The sequence below is a fragment of the Megascapheus bottae genome, chromosome 22, assembly GCF_031878675.1.
Source record: "Megascapheus bottae isolate mThoBot1 chromosome 22, mThoBot2.hap1, whole genome shotgun sequence".
Taxonomy (NCBI): Eukaryota; Metazoa; Chordata; class Mammalia; order Rodentia; family Geomyidae; genus Megascapheus; species Megascapheus bottae.
In genome coordinates, this window is record NC_143530.1 from 10,919,921 (window position 1) to 10,941,778 (window position 21,858).

Below are 21,858 nucleotides of genomic sequence, written 5' to 3' on the forward strand. Positions count from 1 at the left end.
CTCTTGTTGTATCTGACTTCCCAAGAACTGAAGGAGCTCCTACAGCTGCCAGGCAAGCGGGCTAGGGAACTAGAGTAACGAGGCCTATGAAGCTCTGCCAGGTAAGACATGAGAGAGGCCCAGGCAGCTGGCCTTCTCAACTGATGCTGAAAGATGTCATTTCTGTTGCCAAAGTAGTCAGTCCAGCTGCTTTCAACTTTGAGGAGCTTCTAATGCCCAGTCTAACAATCCTAGACGGAGTCCACAGCAACAGAGCCCACTTCAGTTACCAGGCTAGTTGTGGATAGCACAGCTATCCCTCCCCTAGTCTCCCCTCTTCTCCCGCCGCATGCAGACCTCCACAGTCTGTGAGGACCTCTCTAGGTCCTCAGAGGACCTAGAGACAGAGGACTCCCTAATTGTGAAAGCTCAGATGACAAAAAGGACAGAGAAGTGGGTGCCATGTAGGCACTGTGGTTGTTAGAAGGCAATACTGGGGGGGCATGAACCACTCCCGTGTGGCCAGTGGCCCTCAGTGCTCAGTGTGGTCTATGAACCAGTGCTGTCTGCTACGGGGATTTGCTGGGGTTCACTGCAGCCCTGAATTTTCCCATAATCCTCAGGGAAGCAGGGGCTCATCAAGATCCCAGGTGACTTACACACATGTAAAAATTGGAGAAGCACTACCACTGACCACTACTAACGATGCTGACCTATTTAAAAAGACCAAAAGCAGGGCTGGGAATGTGGCCTAATAGTAGAGTGCTTGTTTAACATGCATGAAAACCTAGGTTCAATTCCTCGGTACCACAAAGAAAAAGCCGAAAGTGGTGCTGTGATCAAGTGGTAGAGCTCTAGACTTGAGAAAGACCAAGGACAGTGCTCAGGCCCTAAGTTCAAGCCCCAGACTGGCAAATGAATAAATAAATTCATGCAGGGCTTCTGAGTGCCAAGAAGGGAGAGAGGACTGGGAGGGATGGAAGTCTACCCCAGGCATGCCACCGTCTGAAGACTTGGACAGCCTCTACCAGGAGGTTCCGGGAGTCAGTACTACCAGGAGACACAGTTCAAGAACAGAACTACTAAGACTGTACCTGTCTGTAGGTGTCCTGGTGATGTTCCTCGTTTCTAGAGTCGTAATACTGCTCAATGAAGCCAAAATACTCCTCCCGTTTGCGCTGCAGGGTCAACGTCCGCCTCTCGGTGTTTGCTGGGAGATAGCCCTGCAGACAACACTGCCCGTCAGGAGGAACGAGAGTGGCTTGGTGGGACGGCCATGGGCTGGATGTTTGTCCTTTTAGATTTAGCAGTGGCTGGGAAACTCACAAAGGCAGAGGGAACACTGCCAAGAGGACAAGGGTAGTTCTCTTGCTTTGGGCCACCCAGTGTTGGCTTTTTCCTCTGCCAATGGGATCCATGTGTGCAGAAAAGGCTGACTTTCCTAGGGTTATTGACTCCTGAGGTAGAGCACAGACCACTGATAAGCTTCACAGCACATCGAGTTGGCCCCCTCAGCAGCAGGGAATGAAGGTCCGTGGGAGGGAACTGAGTCCGAGTCCCCATCTTCCACACTCCCGGGAATTACAAGGATCTGGCAGCTTCTACTGCACAGCATTAGGTGTGCCAAATAGGCTGGCAGTAATCACGCATGCTTCTCCAGGGTAACCCTGAGCATCACCAGCTTAGGGAGCTGAATGGAATTTGTGACGGAGCAGTTACGATGCCAGCCCTGACCTGGCAGCAGCTCCACTCTTAGTCCAAGCTCTGGCAAACATTCGCTCTGATCCCTGGTCCCCCTCCCACTCGTCATTCTCAGATCTCCCATTTCTCTTTTGCTCAGCAAAGCCACTCTGAATGGCACTGGGCCTAGAAGTGGCAGGGGCGATGGTTACATGGTTATAAGATTGCAGGTTGCAGGCTCAAAGAGCAGAGCCCCTTCCTCCCAAAGACCTCAAGCCACGCATTGGGCAGCAGGGCCTGGAGAGCAAGGATGGGATGATTTGAGCAATGATTCCATTTTGAATCTGCTCACAGCATCTGGCACCGTGCCTGGCAAACAACAGACCCTCAAAAGTCCTCCCTAGATCAACAGATGAATTTTATAGGCGTTCCCCTAGCAGTGACTGGCACAGCATTCACAGTGGGGGGGATGGGATTAGTATGGCTAATGAGAGATCACTTAGTGACAGGTCATCGTGGGAAATGGGCTTCAACCACTCGAGTTATTCCCACTGCAAAAGGAGAGGCACGCAGGCAGTGTGGAGCTTCCCTGCAGCGCCTACTGGACTCGCCCGCTGTGCTATTTGAGACTGTGGCCACAGAGCCAGCTGTGCCCCTCTTCCTGCAAGGGAGGAAGACTAGATCCCTATCCTGCAGTGGTGGGGATGAACTTGCAGGGCATCTCTGAGCCCTCCAGTGGGGATGGAGAACTCATGGAGTAAAACCAACATGTCCAGACTAACCTCATCAGGCAAGAAGGGCTGTGTGAGGCTCACGCTTCTCTACACAGGGGTAGAACTCACCGACAGGAGTCTCCAGGTTACATGCCGAACCTCCCTGGGAACCCCTGGCCAGCTACACTTCCTCAGCTCATCTGCAAACAGACAACAGCCTCATTGGATTAGGCCCTCCCACAAAGCCCTAAAACAAACCCAGACCAGAGCTGCCAGACGCCTCCTACCTTTCAAAGACAGATACTACCACCACCAGCGCCTGCTGCTGACAAGCAAGGAAGGGTAAGGCCCAAAATGACAGCCCTGAGCAGCAGAGTACCAAGAAAGGGCACAGCAGCCATCAGTCAGCTCAGAGATGAGAGTTAGGGGAAACAGAGTCCCATGGGTGTAGATTTCTGTGAAGATCCCGTCGAAGCAGAAGATAGGAGAAAGCCATAGCTGCACTATGGTCTACAGGAGCCAGAAACCCACCCCACCTAGTTTGGTCCCTTGTCTCTAGCAACAAACTTCTGCCTTAATACCTGCAGGTCACTGCAATGGGCGCCAGATCAGGAGATGCTAGAAAAGTAAAAGAAGGAAGAATAAAGAGCAATAGCTTCCAGGTCTCTGAGACTCCCAGTCACCAAGAACTGCTGCCATGCCCAGGACTCTCAAGAACTCACCTAAGTCAGTGTTGTGGCTGGAGAGAAGCTGACGGAATTTTTCTAGGCGGGTTTTCTCACGGACTGTCATGGGAGGTGCCCCGGAAGCATTCTGGTCTGAGATCCGGGCTACGAGGGGGATGATGGGCCGGAGAGGGAGTGACTGCTGTTTGTGAAGTGGGTTCCTCAGGCACGTGTCACCTGAGATTGTGTGAAAGAAAAAGAACGGCCTGTGAAGAGCAGAGATGCTGAGACACTCTGACTGCCCATTCAGCTAGGGGGACCCTCCTCCAGAGTGCAGGTACACCTATGTATGCTGTCTGACACTCCGGCTGAAGGCCAGCTGGAGCCCCTGCGGGCTCTGCTCCTGCCCAAAGAAGAGCTGCATGTACAGCATCAGGCAAAGGCATCTTGTGTGCTAACAGAGCTCAGATGCTGAAGCAACTCCTGAGAACTTGTATGTCAACACCACGGAAAATCAAATACTCGTTCTACCTCAATCTGGAACGTCCTTCAAGGCCCAGGAGGAAGTCCTGTAAGGACACAATGCTCTGCTCCAGCTCCCACAGCCCAGAGCTCCCTGTTCACAGCCCAGGCATGACCAGCTGCTGCCACAAGGGCTGAAGGAACACCAGCGTGGCAGGTGCTATACTTCCAGATTACTCTTTGTTCCACCTTCCCCACCACAATGACACAGCTTGAACTCTGCCAAAAGATGGCTGAAGTAGCAGAACGTAGATGTGAGCTACACTCTGTGCCTCTAGTCTTCGCTAGATCAAATAGGAGATCGGTGCAGTATAGGACAAACACTAGTGTTTACTGTTAAAGAGGCTGGTCACTATTAACATGTGACCTCTCCTCCGATCCTGAGGACAATGAGAAGAATTTGTATCTGTTTTCCACAGGAGCAAATTGCAGTCTGGAGAAGTAACGGTGACACCTTTGAGATGACCAAATGCCAAAAAGAAAACTCAAGTTTTAATTGTGCCTGTCTTTTCACAACTGTTTCATTGGGGGAGGGGAGTATTAGTTGTAGGATTTGAACTAAGAGCCAGGGCACAGTCCCAGAGCTCTATTGCTCAAGGTGCTCAAGGCTCGACCACTTTAAGCCACAGCTCTACTTCCAGATTTTGAGTGGTTAATTAGAGGTAAAAGTCTCACAGACTTTTCTGCCCAGGCTGGCTTTGAACTGGAATCCTCAGATCTCAGCCTCCAGAGTAGCTAGGATTACAGGCATGAGCCACCAGTGCCCAGCTCTGCTTCATATTCTTAATGTATCTTGGCCATAAAAGTACTGGTCACAAATATTTAACAGTGGATTATTCATCAACCTCCCCTATCAGGTTTATAAATCCAACTGCCATAAGGTACTTGGTTGGGATACCTAACAGACTAGGCCTAGAAAATACAGACTGGAGCTAGGGATGTTGCTCAGTGGTTCAGCACTGTTTAGCATTTACAAGGCTCTGGGTTCAATTGAAGGGAAGGAGGGAGGGAGGGAGGGAGGGAGGGAGGGAGGGAGGGAGGGAGGGAGGGAGGGAGGGAGGGAGGGAGAAGAAAACACAGATTACATAGTGTGAATCTAAACAGTCTTGTATCCCTAAATTAGCTCCTAACAGAAGATTCTCACAGGCAGTGGAGGCAGTCCCTCACTATATAGAGGCAGGGATCATGGGAGGGGTGTGCTTTTCCCTGTTGGAACCCCTGAAGACCACCAATCATGGTGTGTGAATACTTTCACAGCCTCTAGCTGTGGCCACCTGGCCAATCAACACTGAATGGGCCTGGCACAGAAGTTCAAGCTGGGAGCAGGCTTAGTCATGGCAAATGAGTGTGGAGGGATTATAGAGACCTCACAGCCTAAGTGCAAGTTGCACCACATGCTTAGTCTGAAGCAGGAAGAGCAATTCTCTTAGAACGTGAGCCAGGACACACGCCAGACTCTGACATTCAACTTCCTTCTTATCCTTCACCAGTGAGGTGTTTGAACTTTCACCAAAATAACCAACTCCCATATAGCCCTTTAGGGCGACACGGAACATACAACAGATGCATAAATATGCCCAGGGAAAGGCCCAAACAACCTTCTAACACCACCTTCACCCCCAGCAGTTCCTGAGGCTCGTCTCCTGGGTGGGAAGGGGGGGTGAGAACAGAGCTCTTCTCCCACGCCATGACAGGCACAGGTGGTAGGCATGGGACTATGACAGGCCATGTATCTCAGGGCTGCTGAAGTGAAAGGCAGCCACTAACAGCTTTAAATATACTATTCAGAATTCATAAACCTGACCAGGCTTCAAAGAACGTGATCCTAAAAACTACTTCAGAGAAGAGGAGAATCGGTAGAGAATGCCAGGTGACGCTTGGCCCCAGTCACAGGGCTAACAGCTACCAAAGTGGGAGGGTCAAGGGCAGCTTGTGACCAATGAGGTTCCAGATGTCATACTTGAGCAAGCTCAGGCTTGATTTCCCACTCCCATAGAAGGCCAGAATGAGGATATTTAGAAAATCATCTTTACTCAAAATACACTCAGTGAGGAGATTGCACGGAGAGGACAGGGTGGACTTACTGGAGTTTCTGGATAGCTGGGCATCACTGCTAGACTTTATGACCTTGTAGCTCGTAGGACCATCAGATGTCGTGGACTGGGACCGTTCTGGTTTTACCCTCAGCTTGCTGTGGTTTTCTAAGACTTGGGCAGCAGTTGCCAAAGCAACTTTTGAGTTCAGAGTCTGCAAAGAAGGTGAGGAAAAATCTTCTTCCTCATCATCGCCAATGTCCCAAGCATCACTGGTATTCCGGGCAAACTCGTGAAAACTTGAGGCCTTCTTATTCTTCAGAGGAACTGTGTTGACTTTTGACCGTTCTTTAATGAAGCTTCGAGAAAAGAGACAGCATTAGCAAGGACCAGCAGCCTCACACATATGACTACCTTTATTTGCTTATTTTTGTAATAGTAACAGCACAAACTACCCATTATCTTCTTCAAACAAAACCAGCTCATCTCAGTGCATCCCTATCAGCCCCATGTAGCCCACACAGCTGAACCAGAGACATCGAATCTCCCGTGATGCCTCTGTCTTTCCCAGCCCCTGCACATGAGACCCTATAATGAATGGGCTCTGGCCAAGGAGCTGAGGGAAGTGAAGAAGTCATTTACAGGCCAAAGTACACAAGAGCAGATGTGAGTTCTCTATGACCCTTCTCTGTCCTGGGATTGGCAGGCTTCCACATGGTGGAGCCTTCCTCAGCCTGGGTGACTGAGTGGTGATGTGGAGCAAAGCTGGCCCTCCCCATTTTGTTTTTCTGGTTGTTAGTTTGTTTTTGCTTTGTTTTGTTTTGTTTTGTGAGTTATGGGGCTTGAACTGGTCTGAGTACTGTCCCTGAGCTCTTCAGCTCAACGCTGTCGCCCTACCTCGAGGCCTGGATGTTGTCCCTGAGCTCTTCAGCTCAAGGCTACCACCCTCCCCTAGAGCCAAGCCTCACTTCTCACTTTCTAGAGGTTAACTGGAGACAAGAGTCTCAGGTTGTTTTGTGCCTGGGCTGGCTCTGAATCTTGATCCTCAGATCTCAGCCTCCTGAGTAGCTAGGGTTACAGGCATGAGCCACCGCATCCAGCTCCTCACCCCATTTTGGACACAAGCACGAACAAGAAATAAATCTTATTGATGCTAAATCTCAGGGTTAATCGACTAAGATTTCTGAGTTAATTTGTTGTGACAACATGAGCTAAATTAGCTGTTAGAACAAACACAACTATGGTAGAAGTGAACATAATTTTAGGCTAGGTCCCAAAATGAAAATACCCCCCACCTTCTCTTTTTTTCTGTTAGCCAAGAAAAAGAAGATCTTAGTTTGGGGATTTTTTTTTCTTTCTTTTTCTTTTTTTTTTTGAGCTCAGGGCCTGAGCACTGTCCTTGGACTTGCTCAAGGCTAGAGCTCTACCACTGGAGCCTGAGCACCACTTCCGGCTTTTTTCTATGTATGTGGTACCGAGGAATCAAACCCAGGTCTTCGTGAATGCCAGGCAAGCACTCTACCAGTTGGCCAAACTCCCGGCCCTGGGGATACTTTTTTTCTTTCTTTTTTCTGTCTTTCTTTTGGGTGGTACTGCGGCTTGAACTTATGGCCTCATACGTGCTAGGCAGGCACTCTGTTACTTGAGTCATAACCCAGTTTAAGGCTTTTTTTTTGGGGGGGGGGGTCGGTTGTGGAATTTGAACTCTGGGCCTGGACACTGTCCCTGAGCTCTTCAGCTCAAGGCTAGTACTCTACCACTTGAGCCACAGTGCCATGTCTGGTTTTCTGGTGGTTAACTGGAGATAAGTCTCTCTCAGACTTTCATGCCCAGGCTGGCTTTGAACCATGATACTTGGATCTCAGCCTCCTGAGTAGCTAGGATTACAGGTGTGAGCCATTGGTGCCTGGCTTAAGGCTCTATTTTTAAACCAAAAGGAAAAAATATATGAGCAGGGCACGCTGGCTCATGCCTGCAATCCTAGCTACTCAAGAGGCTGAGACCTGAGGATCTTGAAAGCTAGCCTGGGCACTAAAGACTGTGAGACTCTTCTCTCCAATTAACCACTAGAAAATGGGAAGTGGCACTGTGCTCAAGGGGTAGAGCAGTAGCCTGGAGCTGAAGAGCTCAGGGACAGCGCCCAGGCCCAGAGTTCAAGCCCCGTGACAAATAACAACAACAACAACAAAAAAAAAAAATTAGGGCCAGGCAGTGGCTCAATTACTGTAATCCCAATTATTTGGGAGGCAGAGATTGGAGGAGGGAGATTTGAGGCCATTCTTGATGTAACAGTTCATGAGAGCCAGACACAGTGGCTCATGCCTGTCATCCTAGCTACTCAGGAGGCTGAGATCTGAGGATCAGGTTCAAAGCCTGCCAGGAGACTAAAGTCTCTTATCTCCAATTAACCACTAGAAAAAAGGAAGTGGGGGTGTGACTCAAGGGTAGGGTGGTAGCCTTGAGCTGAAGAGCTCAGGGAGCGTGCCAAGGCCCAGGATCCACAAAAAGAAAGAAAGAAAGAAAGAAAGAAAGAAAGAAAGAAAGAAAGAAAGAAAGAAAGAAAGAAAGAAAGAAAGAAAGAAAGAAAGAAAGAAAGAAAGAAAGAAATTCCCCATGAAACTAAGTGGAAATGTGGCTCAAAGTGTGAGAGCACTTGAGCAAAAGAACTCAGAGACAGTGCCCAGAACCTGAATTCAAGCCACACAACGCCCCCCCCAAAAAAGATTTATCCTACTTGAGCATCAAATTCAAACAATAATACATTTGTCATATCATCATGTGGTCAATGGGGCTTCTCAGCAATAAGACTGGTTTTACGTGAACTATAAAAATTATTGCAAGCAATATTCCCACTAATAGTAATAATTGGACAAATTGAAGTCAATAATGCACAGTCGGAATGACTTATGGTGCTCATGCAACTTAGATAATTGAAGACCTGATGTAAGGCTTCTGCAGTGATGGGGACTAACCATCCAGTAATTAATGGCAGTCTGAAGTGGAGCGATAATCCTGTAGCAGAGAAAGCAATAAAAATGTCCCAACAAAGTACTAAAATAAGGGCGATAAATGTTTTATAGCAACAATCTGGAATTGTAAAACAGTGTGGGGCAGAGCTGCATGGTGTCCCCTGATGTAGAATGTAACACACACATGAAATAGGGAAGCAATTAATTCAGATAATTAAAGTCCTCCCAATTTGCAAAGCTAAGGGATTGCTTCTACTTAAAGTACACTGCAGCTCTGCTCAGTGACTATTGAGAATGTTCACTGTCTAACCTTGTGTATATGTGACAGAGGACAGGATTGAAAGTTTGCCCTGGCATTGTGGGACATGGTGATGTCCCTAAAGATCTGCCTTACATACAGGACAAGGGGAAACTCAAGACATGCCAACCCTGACCCAACATGCAGTAGGACCCAATAAAAGCGCAGATGGGGGCCTTTTTTTTTTTTGCCAGTCCTGGGGCTTGAGCTCAGGGCCTGGGCACTTGAGCTTTCTCAAGGCTAGCACTCTACACTTGAGCCATAGCAACACTCCTGGCTCTTTCTGTGTATGTGGTACCAAGGAATCAAACCCAGGGCTTCATGCATGCTAGGCAAGCACTCTACCACAAGGACATACACCCAGCCCTAGATGGTAGCTTTATAGGTACTTGTTTATAAAGGCAATTATAAAACATACTGCAATGGCCAGACACTGGTGATTCATGCCTATAAGCCTAGCTACTTAGGAAGCTGAGATCTGCGGACCATGTTTCCAATCCAGCCCAGGCAGGAAAGTCTGTGAAGACTCTTATCTCCAATGAACCACTAGAAAATTGGAAGTGAAGCTTTGGGTCAAAATGGTAGTGTGCTAGCTTTGAACAGAAAAGCCAGGAATAGCACCTAGGCTCTGAGTTCCAGCCTCACAAGCAACAAAAAATATGTTGCAATAGCCAGGTACCAATGGCATCTGTTCTAGGTGCAGAGGGAATGTGACTCAGTGGTAGAGTGCTTGCCTAGCATGCATGAAGCCCTGGGTTCAATTCCTCACTACCACATAAAAAGAAAAAGCCAGAAGAGGCACTGTGGCCCAAATGGTAGAGTGCTAGCCTTGAACAAAAAGAAGTTCAGAGACAGTGTGGAAGTCCTGAGTTCAAGCTCCTGGACTGGCAAAAAAAAAAGGAGGAGGAGGAGGAGGAGAAAGTTGTGAACAAAACTAATTCCCTTCACTGAAAGGTGACCTGCACCTGCCATGAGATGACATGTACCTGCCAGCCCTCTCCAGGAGGTGACACATACCTGCCATCTCTTTACTGAAGGTGACATCCCTCTACAGGAGGCTGAGGGCAAGGTCCCCTCACCAGGAGGTGACACATGCACCTGCCATCCTCTACAGGTGACAGGAGCCTGCCGTCCGTCACAGGAGACTGAAGGCAAGGTCCCTTCTATTCTGTAATGGAATCCTAGCAGAAAAGTGTGCATCTCACCCAAAGCTCACTCAAAAGACTGCCCTCTGAAAGGCAAGAGCAAGTTGGGAGAAGTACATACAGTACAAAACATTCAGCTGTGCTCTTTAAAATAAAACAAAAAATACTTGGATTGAGAATGTGGCTCAGTGGCAGAATGCTTGCCTAGCATGCATGAAGCCCTGGGTTCAATTCCTCAGTATTAGAACAGAAAAAGCGGGGGGGGGGGGGGGGGGGGGGAGGGAAATGGGTACCAAGACATGTGAAAGGAAGGGTATCAATGTACGTGAATTAATGCACCTTCTATCTGGCAAATATCATGTAACCCTTTTACTAATTACAATTAAAAAAAATAGAACAGAAAAAGCTGGAAGTGGCACTGTGGCTCAAGTGGCAGAGTGCTAGCCTTGAGAAAAAGAAGCTCAGAGACAGTCCACATCCTGAGTTAAAACCCTAGGACTGGAAAAATAAAAATAAAAATAAAAATAAAAATAATTTATTTGGCCAGTCCTGGGGTTTTAACTCAGGGGCTAGGCACTGTCCTTGGACACTTTTTTATTCAAGACTAGCACCCTGCCACTTGAGCCACAGCACCACTTCAGCTTTTTCTGAGTAAATGGTACCGGGGAATCGAACCCAGGGCTTTGTGCATGCTAGGCGAGCACTCTACCTCTAGGAGGCTGAGATCGGAGGATCATGGCTCAAAGCCAGCCTGGGCACTAAAGTCTGTGAGACTCTTATCTCCAAGTAACCACCAGAAAACCAGATGTGGCATTGTTGCTCAAGTGGTAGAGCACTAGACTTGAGCTGAAGAGCTCAGGGACAGCGCCCAGGCTCAGAGTTCAAGCCCCACAACCAAAAAAAAAAAAAAAAAAAGGCAGTTGAAGGTTCATAGCAAATTCAAGAAGAAGGTACAACAGAACCCACATCTCCAGAATAAGCACAGAGCCCCCCACCAGCCAGGCAAGACCCCACAGCAGGAGTACCTCATCACAACTGATGAGCCTCCGCTTACACAGCGCCACGGAGCCCACAGCTCACTCAGACCTCACACCTGGTGCTGCACAGTCCACGTTCTAAGGGTTCAGACAAAGGCATGAGGATGTGAATCTACCATTGTACTACTGTCCCTAAAAATCCTCTTCCTAGGCCAGGTACTTGAGCAAAAGCAGCTCAGAGATAGCACCCAAACCCTGAGTTCAAGCCCCAGGACTGACAATAAATAAATAAATAAATAATCCTCTGCCTAGCCTCACTCTCCCCATTCCAACCCTGAAAAGCGCTGTTTCTGGCAGTCTCCCGAGGTGGATCTTTCCAGAATGGCATAGAGCCAGACTCATAATTATCATAACAAATCGCCGTACTTCCACTGCTTGTGAAGGAAGGAGGAGATGACACTACTACACACACCCGGGAGTCGAAAACCAGATCTGCACAAGATTTCCAAGAAACGGACCTCTAAGATTCACTCTGCCATGGGCTGGGAATGTAGCTTAGTGAAAGAGTGCCTGCCTAGCATGTACAAAGTCCTGGGTTCAATTCCTCGGTACACATACACAGAAAAAAAAAACAAAAATCAAAAAACATTAGTAGTTCTAGTGGGGGAGCATTAGCCTTGAGCAAAAGTGCTTAAGACTGGGAAAAAAAAAAATTCACTCTGCCAAAGATGGAGGACACAGTTGGAAAACTTAAGATGACACGCTGCTTCCTCCTTATCTCTGCTATGAATGAATGCTCCCCAAGAAGACAGGAGCCACGTGATCACCAGGAGATGGACACTGGTCCTTACAGCTTGGCTTTAACTAGTTTCTGTGTGGCTGCAAAGAATTTTATTACAGAAATGGCTTAAAACGACACATGCTGGGGATTCCTAGAGTGTGGGCCAGCAGCAGGACCAGGGAAGATCAGCTGACAGTTCCACACTCTTGGCCCTGACTCATGGTGTGAGGGAGCCGGAGGGGGCTGCCCTACTTCTACTCAGAAGCAACAAGCTCCCACAGCACATCTCCTGCTGGAAATGGGAGGCCCATCCAGGGATGCTGCGAGGCCCATGCCAGCCTTCTGAATAGAACAGACCTGCTCATGAAGTCTCTCCCAAGAGCTGGCTTCCCAGTCAGCTGTGGATCATTTGGGGGATCAGAAGATTATTCACCTCCGGGTCCAAAATGGAGCAGAAAAGGTCAATGTTGGCTGGGAATGTGGCCTAGCAGTGGAGTGCTTGCCTTGAATACATGAAGCCCTGGGTTCAATTCTTCAGTACCACATATGAAGAAATAAAAACAGCGTAGAACTGTGACTCAAGTGGTAGAGTGCTAGCCTTGAGCAAAAAGCTCAGGGACAGTGCCCAGGTACTGAGTTTAAGCCCCAGTATTGAGAAAAAAGAGAGAGAGAGGCAGAGGGAGGGGAAATCAATGTGGAACGGGTCAATTCAACCAAATTGGGGTAGGTGCAGGGGTGAAGGAAGAAGCGGGGTGCGTGAAGGAGAAAGTGTCCTGACTTACTTTTTGGTGAGCCGAGGGTCCAAAGGAGGGTGCTGCGCTCCATAGACGGGCTGGATGCTAGAAGCCAGGAAAAAGGAAGGAGCCAGGTGTCAGGATGCTCATTACCACAAACCTGGACGGTATTTTAAGAAACAGATTATCTCATAAACAACCACACCACGCCATCGCAAGAGTTGGCACTCCAGCCTTTAAAAGCATCTTCCACAATGTGTGAGGTCGCTGACGGTCAGCAAGTCCTTCTGTGAGGATAGCAGTGTAGCAGGTAACGAAGAGCAGAGTTCACATGCTGGTTCTGTCACCCACACCACTGGGAACCAGCACCAAATTATTTGACATATTCAAATCGATTTTCTAATCTGCTCACCTCATAAGGGAAGAGCCGAGAAAGGAGGAGGGTACGGTGACACAACTACTTTGAAATTCTACAACCAGGAAGAATGCAAATACAGACCCCAACCCCAGCATTTTCACTCACAAATACATGTTTTAAGAGAAATATGGGCTTAGTAGTAGAGTGTTTCCTTAGCATGCACAAAGCCCTGGGTTTGAGTCCTCAGTACCACATACACAGAAAAAGCCAGACATGTTGCTATGGCTAAGTGGCAGAGTGCCAGCCTTGAACACAAAGAGGCTCAGGGACACTGTCCATGCCCTGAGTTCAAGCAAACACATAAACATACACAGACACATGTCTAGACAGAGGCATGCACGCTCACACACACACACACACACACACACACACACACACTCTTTTTTTTTTTTTTTTTTGCCAATCCTGGGCTTGAGCTCAGGGCCTGAGCACTGTCCTTGGACTTTCTCAAGGCTAGAGCTCTACCACTTGAGCCTCAGCACCACTTCCGGCTTTTTTCTATGTATGTGGTACCGAGGAATTGAACCCAGGTCTTCATGCATGCTAGGCAAGCACTTTAACCACTAGGCCAAACTCCCAGCCCACACACACACACACTCTTAAAGAACAGATTCAGTTCAAAAGATCGCAGTTCAAAGCCAGCCCAAGCATGAAAGTCTATGAAACTCTTATCCCCAATAACCACTGGACAACTGAAAGTGGCACTGTGGCTCAATAGGGTAGTGCCCTAGCCTTGAGCTGAAGAGTCACCACGGACAGAGAAAGGGAGTGAAGGAGGGAGGGAGGCAGGCAAGCAGGCAGGCAGGCAAAACTGAGCATGGATAGCTCAAGCATGTAATTCACTTAGGAGAGTGAAATCTGAGGATCAAGATTCAAAGCCAGGGGCCAAGAATTTGGCCTAGTGGTAGAATGCTTGCCTAGCATGCATGAAGACCCAGATTCGATTCCTCAGTACCACATATATGGAAAAAAAAGCCAGAAATGGTGCTGTGGCTCACATGGTAAAGCTCTAGCCTTGAGAAGGCCCAAGGACAGTGCTCAGGCCCCAGGTTCAAGGCCCAGGATTGGAAAAAAAAAAAAAAAGATTCAAAGCCAGACAAGGCAGGAAAATTCCATGAGTCTTGTATCCCTCATTAACCACCATGGATGTGCATTATAACATTCATACACACTCTAGAGTAAGTACACTTGAATTCTCCAAATCCACAAACCCTCTTAGTAAAACATAAAATAATGGTAAAATAATCTCTGTAGGAAAATACCAATGAGCCAGTTAGGAGAGTTGACTTGATAGAAAAATCAGTAAGGATCCTGAGGTCCTCTTAAAAAGAGTTCAGCCACCCGCCAGTAAATTGTGCAGAGAAAATTCAATCCTAATTGTGCAGGCTTAAGGGCCAGAGCCTATTAATTACCTGGGACAGGATCTTACACTCACAGTGGACTATTTTTTAAAGATGTCAGCCATCCATGCTGGCACAGCTAAAAAGGCTGAAATGAATGATGGACTTCATCAGCAAAGGAATCAGGGCCCAAACTGAATTTGTTAACCTGTTCCTGAGCTACACCATGATTCGGCTGAATGTGGAACATCTTGAATAATAAACCAGTTTATTGCACCTCATAAAAAGAAACCAATCCAATCACAGAGGCTAAATGACAACAGAGCCTGGTAGTTCAGAGGCTCCATTTTTCTGATCTTTCCAAGGTCTCCACCTTCCAAACATACCCCAATTGTCAAATCAGCCTCTCTAACCCTACCCTCAAATGGTTTTCTCTCCTTTACATCCTTTTCGAAACTGTATCCATCCTGCAACTCTCCTCAAAACCCAACCTACCATAAGACTTCCCTGCCTTCCTTTCCCCCAGCGCCCATACCCTCTCTGACTCACTTGTACAAATCAGGACTTATATAACTTTAGGTAGATTTAGATCAAAAGGTAAATCACACCAGGCACAGTAATCCTAGCTACTCAGGAGGCTGAGAGCTGAGGATAGCAGTTCAAGACCAGCCTGGGCACTAAAGTCTGTGACACTCTTTTGTGTACATGTGTGCATGCACGTGCGCACGTGTGTGTGTGTGTGTGTGTGTGTGTGTGTCCATCATGGGCTGGAACTCTGGGCCTGGGTACTGTCTCTGAACTCTTCAACTCAAGGCTACCACCCTACCCGTTGAGCCACAGTGCCACTTCCGCTTTTCTAGTGGTTAACTGGAGATAAGAGTCTCACGGATTTTAGTGCCAGTGCCCAGGCTGGCTTTGAATCAATCCTCAGATCTCAGGCTCCTGAGTAGTTAGGATTACAGGCATGAGCCACCACACCTGGCTCCATGAGCAGTAGTAGGAGGGGGCCCAGGCACTGTCTCTGAGCTTTTCTGCTCCAGGTTAGCATTCTACCACTTTGAGCCAAAGCATCACATCCAGTTTCCCGGTGATTAACTGGAGATAAGAATCTCACGGGCTTTCATGACCAGGCTGACTTCAAACCATGATCCTTAGATCTCAGCTACCTGAGTAACTGAGGATTACAGTTGTGAGCCACAGGCACCTGGCCTGTACTTTTTTCTATTACTAATTTCTTTTTTCATGTATTCTTATTTTGTGAATGACATTTTAACTGTATACATTTATAGAGTAGAGTATGTGGACAATGTGCAATTTTTTTTTGTAATACTGGGGCATGCCTACCTTCTGGGTTCCTTCAGCCCTCCCCCCACCCCCCCCACCCCCCACCCCCACCCCAGCTTTACTTTTGATTATAAAAGGAACATAAGCTGAGTGGAAAAACCGGATAGTCAATCATTCACATCCTCACCAGGGCAGGCCAAGTGCCAAATGGATTTCCAGCTTCTAGAAAGCTGTGGTCGCTTCTGCTGTCCCTGACTGAGTGCCTAAACACAACACCCAGCACAAGGCATGCAACAACATTTAGAGACAGAACTGAAGGGAAGCCCAGAACACTACAAGGCTTGGTTTATGCGCACTCTTCCAGCTGGACCTAGAAACTGACATCTCCCACTACAGCAGGGAAACAGTGCACACACAGAAAAGAGGCTCTGGGTGAGCCCTGAGGGTTCTGCCCCGTGTTCCCCATTCAGGAAGGCACACAGAAGTTGCTGGCAGAGCTGTCATCCAGCTAGCAATGGTGTGCAAACCTGAGGAGGAAAAATCAACAGGTGCTGGGCGCTGACAAAGGAACGGAGGCAAACATAAGGTGGGAGCTGTGCAGCTTAAATGCCAGACACGCTGGCAGAGGACTCAGGCTCCTCCACTCTGTGCACGTGTCCCAAAACTGGGATCTGCTGAGCCAGCACTGCAAGGACCTTCTAATCATGGTACCAGTAAGACCACTGTCAAGCCAAGAATAGGTGCTAATACGCCAGCCCACGTAGGCTGGGACCTGTATACCACACTAGCAGGTCATCTGGGATGTTTTAGTTAAGAACTATGTAAGTGAGGCCCAGGCAAAAGCTTCCTGAACAGAGTCCAGGGTCACAACAGACTGGAGACTCAACAACTGGGACTACTTAAAAGTTTCTGCACAGATAAAGACATAGTTACTAAAGTAAAAAGACAGTCAACCAACTGGGAAAAGATATTTACTAATAATATATCAGACAAATGCTTAATATCCAGTATTTACAGTGAACTCCAGAAACTAATCCCCCTTAGGCTCAATGGTTCCCTCATTTGTCATAATCAGTAGAAACCTTGGGCTCTACTAGCAGAGATCTGCAATAGAGCAAAACCTTGATACATAAGGCCATATAGTATGACGCTAAATGAAAGGACCTCCAGGATATTGAAACAAAAGGCATATGATGAATGATTGTTGTCCTGAATGTACTATGTTATCTCTCATCTCCTTTGCTGTGCCTTGGGTATCTCATATTGTTACAGTATCTCACTTTGTTATCTGATATATTGAATTTATTTGTATTTGGTTATTTGAAATTTGATAGGGAAGGGGGGAAAACCAAGACGGGGGGTGGGGGGTGAGTGGGGGGGAGGGTAATGGGTACCAAGACATGTGAAAGGGAATCAATGTATGTGAATTAATGTACCTACTATCTGGCAAATATCTTGTAACCCTTTTATTAATTACAATAAAAAATATTTTAAAAAAAGAAACTAATCCCCCCAAAACCCAACAAACCAATCACTAAATGGGCAAGGGAACTAAAGAGAGACTTATCAAAAGAAGAGGTTAAAATGGCAGAAAAACATATGAGAAAATCCTCATTATCCATGGTCATAAAGGAAATGCAAATAAAAACAACCCTAAGATACCACCTTACCCCAGTTAGAATGACCAATAATCTGAACTCAAGACAATTACGAATGCTGGTGGGGTTGTGGAGAAAGAGGAACCCTACTGCAGTGCTGGTGGGAATGTAAACTAGTTCAGGCACTCTGGAAGACAGTTTGGAGGTTTCTTAAAAAACTGAAAATAGACCTTCCCTACTATCCTGTCATCCCACTCCTGGGCATCTATCTTGAGCATTATAAGCCAGGATGTGATAAGGATACCTGCTCAGCTATGTTCATCGCTGCACTATTCACAATAGCCAAGCAATGGAGACAACCCAGATGCCCTACTGCAGATGAATGGATACAAAAAATGTGGTATATATACACAATGGAATTCTACATAGCCAACAGACAAGATAAAATAATGGCATTCACTGGGAAGTGAATGAAACTACAGCGAATCATGTCGAGTGGGACAAGTCAAGACCAAAGGAACAAAAGGCGCATGGTATCCTTAGTATGTGGATATTGCATCCAAATAGTACACAAGAGTGATGACTCAATATTTGGGTACCCAAGGTTAAAAACATGGTCTTGGAGATATAAACATAACTACACAGACATAAGAATCTATGATGGGATACATATACTCTTTAGACATGTTTTATTACATAGATTAATATGTATCTATGACATACAAACCCTCAGCCTAATTTTAATTATGTTCTAAAATCTATGTACCAGTGATTGTATATAGATTCCCTTCTGAAATACTTGTTTATTAAACATGACATTTGAAATATGATGTAAAAATCAATGTTAATAAAATCTTAAAAAAAAAAAAAAAAAAAGAAAGAAAGAAAGAAAGAAAGAAAAAACTATGTAAGTGGCCATAATCCTGTGGCTCAAGTGGTGGAACACCAGCCTTGAGAAAGCCCACAAAAATGCCCAGGCCCTAAGTTCAAACCCCCTACAGGTGACCCCCCCAAAAAAGAAAAGACAGCATTTCTTTTTATTGTTGGTTGGTTGGTTAGTCGTGGGGCTTGAACTCTGACCTGGGCACTCTCCTTGGGCAATGGTGGTGATAATACCCAAGCGGATGCCAGGCACTACCTCTAGCCCTCAGTGTGTTTAAACAGCAGTAAAGCTTCCTTAATTGTGTGTGTGTGTGTGTGTGTGTGTGTGGTGTGTACGCACTCTGCCAAAACCAGGGTTCCTGCATATGGCTGGTGTTCTACTACTTGAACCATGCCTCCAGTCTAGCATCTTGCTAGTTAATTGGAGATGAAATCTTACCAATTTTTCCACACCTCCCCACCTCCGGCTTCAAATCTCAGTCCTCTAGGTCTCAACTTCCTGAATAGCTAGGATTATGGACATGAGCCACCAGCATCCAGCTTTTCCAAAATTCAGAACAGAAAGGTCCATCTTCTGCCCCAGCCCCTCCACCTACTCCCATGTCTCCAGGGTGCTGTGTGGCAAAGGAAAGAGAACTAAATACCCTCACTCATGACTTCTTCAGAACTGGAGCTGCTGTTAGAGCTCACCTGATCTGGAGAAATTAAGGGTGGAGTACTTCAGAATTCTGCCTTAAAACTTGGCTTTTTCTCTGAAGCAAGAACACCACACGCTCCCTGCGCTCCTAACTGGAAACCCAGGAGCACCACCTCCTTGGCCCCTGCCCGCTCTCCTTGCCCCTTCCCTCTTTACCTGTAATCATTTACCAGTACTGCACCCAGCACTGATGTCCACTTTTGCCCTTGAGGAGCCTCCATTCCCTCACTCTTGCACCCTTTGTCCCCTGCAGGGCATTCAGTGGATCACGGCAGAGATATAAGATGTCCTACAGCCACTGCAAACACTAATCTATACCATTTTCCCCAGTTCATCCTGATTTCTTTTTCAGTGTGGGAATGAACCCTGGGCCTCACACAAGCTAGGCAAGTACTCCTCCACTAAGCCACACTTTTAACCCCACAACAGTGTATCAGTAGTTACAAATCTGAGATGTCACACCCCTCCCAACTTTGTAAAGCATCCCACTACACTCGATTAAGATCAAAGTCTAGGTATAGGGGTCAATCAGTGGAGAGGCACCTGCCCAACAAGCAAGAGGCCTGGGTTCCATTACCAGCACAAAGTGCATGCTTGCTTGCACACACACACACACACATCCCTCTTGGTGTCCTCTCTCTCTCCCTCCCTCCTCCTCCTCCCTCTCCCTCTCCCTCTCCTTCTCCCTCTCCCTTTCTCTTCTTTTTGGTCTGTCATAGGGCTTGAACTCTGGGCCTGGATGCTGTCTCTACACTTTTTTTTTTCCTTTGGTCAGTCGTGGGGCTTGGACTCTGGGCCTGGGTGCTGTCCCTGAGCTCTTCAACTCAAGGCTACTGCCCTACTCCTTGAGCCACAATGCCACTTCCAGTTTTCTGGTGGTTAATTGGAGATAAGAGTCTCATGGACTTTAGTGCCTCGGCTGGCTTTGAACCATGATCCTCAGATCTCAGCCTCCTGAGTAGCTAGGATTACAGGTGTGAGCCAACTCGACCAGCTGTCTCTGTACTTTTTTGCTCAAGGCTAACACTACCACTTTGAGCCACAGGACTACTTCTGGTTTTCTGGTGGCTAGCTGAAGATAAGAATCTCATGGATTTTTCCTTCCCCAGACTGGCTTCAAACCTCAATCCTCAGATCTCAGGCTCCTGAGTAGCTAGCATGACAGGCATCAGCAGTGCCCAGATAACTTATCTTTCGAAACATAAAAATCCAGAAGACTCCAAGAATTTGGATTGTATTAACCATAACTGGAAGGCCTGTAGAGGGACAAAAGAAAAACAAGAAGCGCTATCTAGCAGCTACACAGCAGACTAAGCATGCTTGATGCAGGTGGCAGAGGGGAAGCAGTGGGGGCAGCCCAGAAGAGGTGAATGTTGACATGCCAGCAGGACTTGCTAGTGAACTGCAGGTAGCAAGAAAAAAAAGAATTACAGGGTTGGGCAATGGGGGAGCCATTAGCTGAGTTGAACAGCTCTACAGACTGAGGTGGCAGGTGAGGACCCCAAAGTTCTGTTTGGACTTATGTGACGTACCAATGAGATCAATTAGTTTTTTCAGGACCCATATGGCAAACATCCCAGCTCCAGGAGTGGAGTTCCTGGCAATCTAATTCAAGATTCTTTTCTCAGCAGTACCCAAAGCACAGCCAGCCCCTAGACCAGCTGCTGCTGCTGCACTTGAATTGTTGTTAGAAACAACTCAGCTGGGCACTGGTGGCTCATGCCTATAATTCTAGCTACTCAAGAGACTGAGATATGAGGATCAAAGTTCAAAGCCAGCCCAGGCAGGAAACTCCGTGTGACTTTTATCTAAAATAAACTACTTAGAAAATGCCAGCAGTGGCACTGTGGCTCAAGTGGTAGAGTGCAAAAAGAAATTCAGGGACAGTGCCCAGGCTCAGAGTTCAAGTCCCAGAACCAGGAAAAAAAAAAAATTTGGCCTAGTGGTAGAGTGCTTGCCTACCATGCAGACCCAAGTTCGATTCCTCGCTACCACATACATAAAAAAAAAAAAAAAGCCAGAAGTGGTGCTGTGGCTCAAGTGGTAGAGCTCTAGCCTTGAGAAAAGTCCAAGGACAGTGCTCAGGCCCTGAGCTCAAGCCCCACACCTAGCAAAAAAAAAAAAAAAAGCCATCAATTTCCCAAACCTAATGAATATGGAATTCTGGAGCAGATGGGAGATGGAAAACTTAGATCTTAACCAGCCCTGCAGTACAGCCCTACTGTTCAAAACAGTCTCCTCAGGAATGGCCGCCGGCTGGGCACAGCTGCCAGAAGTCCTCTGCCTAAGTAATCTGAATGGTGGAGGCTTTAGTTTTCACCTCTCTCCAGCACAATGCTGACTGAGGACTCCAGACACATCACTAACCAAAGTCTTTTGACTGGGGGGAAAACAAAATCTGGAGCTACTATAGTATATCTTTCTCATGCCACCTGACATTATGGGTTATTTCCTTACCATGGGCTATGAACCTTTTTCCTTATACCGAGGAAGATATTCCATGCCCAGTTTACGGACTGAAGCCAAGAGAAGTTAACTTCCACAGGGTGAACAGCTAGAAAGTGGCAAAGGTGGGATATGAGCCCAGGGAGTTAGGTCCCATGGCCTGCTTTTTTTTCCCCTTCAAGTTTTGGTAGTACTGGGGTTTGTGGTATTGAGAGCCTCAATCTTGGCAGATTAGCACTCTGTTACTTGGGGACAGGAGTTTGGCCTAGTGGTAGAGTACTTGCCTAGCATGCATAAAAACCTGGGTTTGATTCCACATACATAGAAAAAGCTGGCAGTGGTGCTGTGGCTCAAGTGGTAGAGCTCTAGCCTTCAGAAAGCCCAGGGACACTACTCAGGCCCTGAGTTCAAGCTCCAGGACTGGCAGGAAAAAAATAAAAGCACTCTATTTATTAAGCCACAGACACCTGCAGTCCTTTTTTGCTTAATTTTTTCAGATAGAATCTTGCTTTTCACCTGGGCCAGCCTGACAGAGACCTATAACCTCCTACCTAGTTGTTGGGATAACAGACATCCACCATAACCAGCTTGTTTTGTAGAATTGAGAATCTCACTTTTTACCCAGGCCAGCCTCAAACCTTGATTCTTCCAATTGGACTAGATAGCATTTCAAGCATGAGCCACTGCACCAAATATCA

The 21,858-nt window shown here is 47.1% G+C and overlaps 1 protein-coding gene across 1 annotated transcript in view; it reads right to left on the reverse strand.

Moving 5' to 3' along the window:
- The window catches only part of Tbc1d22b (TBC1 domain family member 22B), a 57,372-nt gene that overhangs the window by 31,607 nt on the left and 3,907 nt on the right, over positions 1-21,858 (reverse strand). Inside the window, exons 2-6 of the mRNA XM_090355756.1 lie at positions 12,545-12,601; positions 5,644-5,951; positions 3,095-3,274; positions 2,502-2,572; positions 1,074-1,202 (exon numbers count right to left, since the gene is read on the reverse strand). Of these exons, the coding sequence (XP_090211882.1) occupies positions 1,074-1,202; positions 2,502-2,572; positions 3,095-3,274; positions 5,644-5,951; positions 12,545-12,601 (745 nt within the window). The remainder of the gene's footprint in view (positions 1-1,073; positions 1,203-2,501; positions 2,573-3,094; positions 3,275-5,643; positions 5,952-12,544; positions 12,602-21,858) is intronic.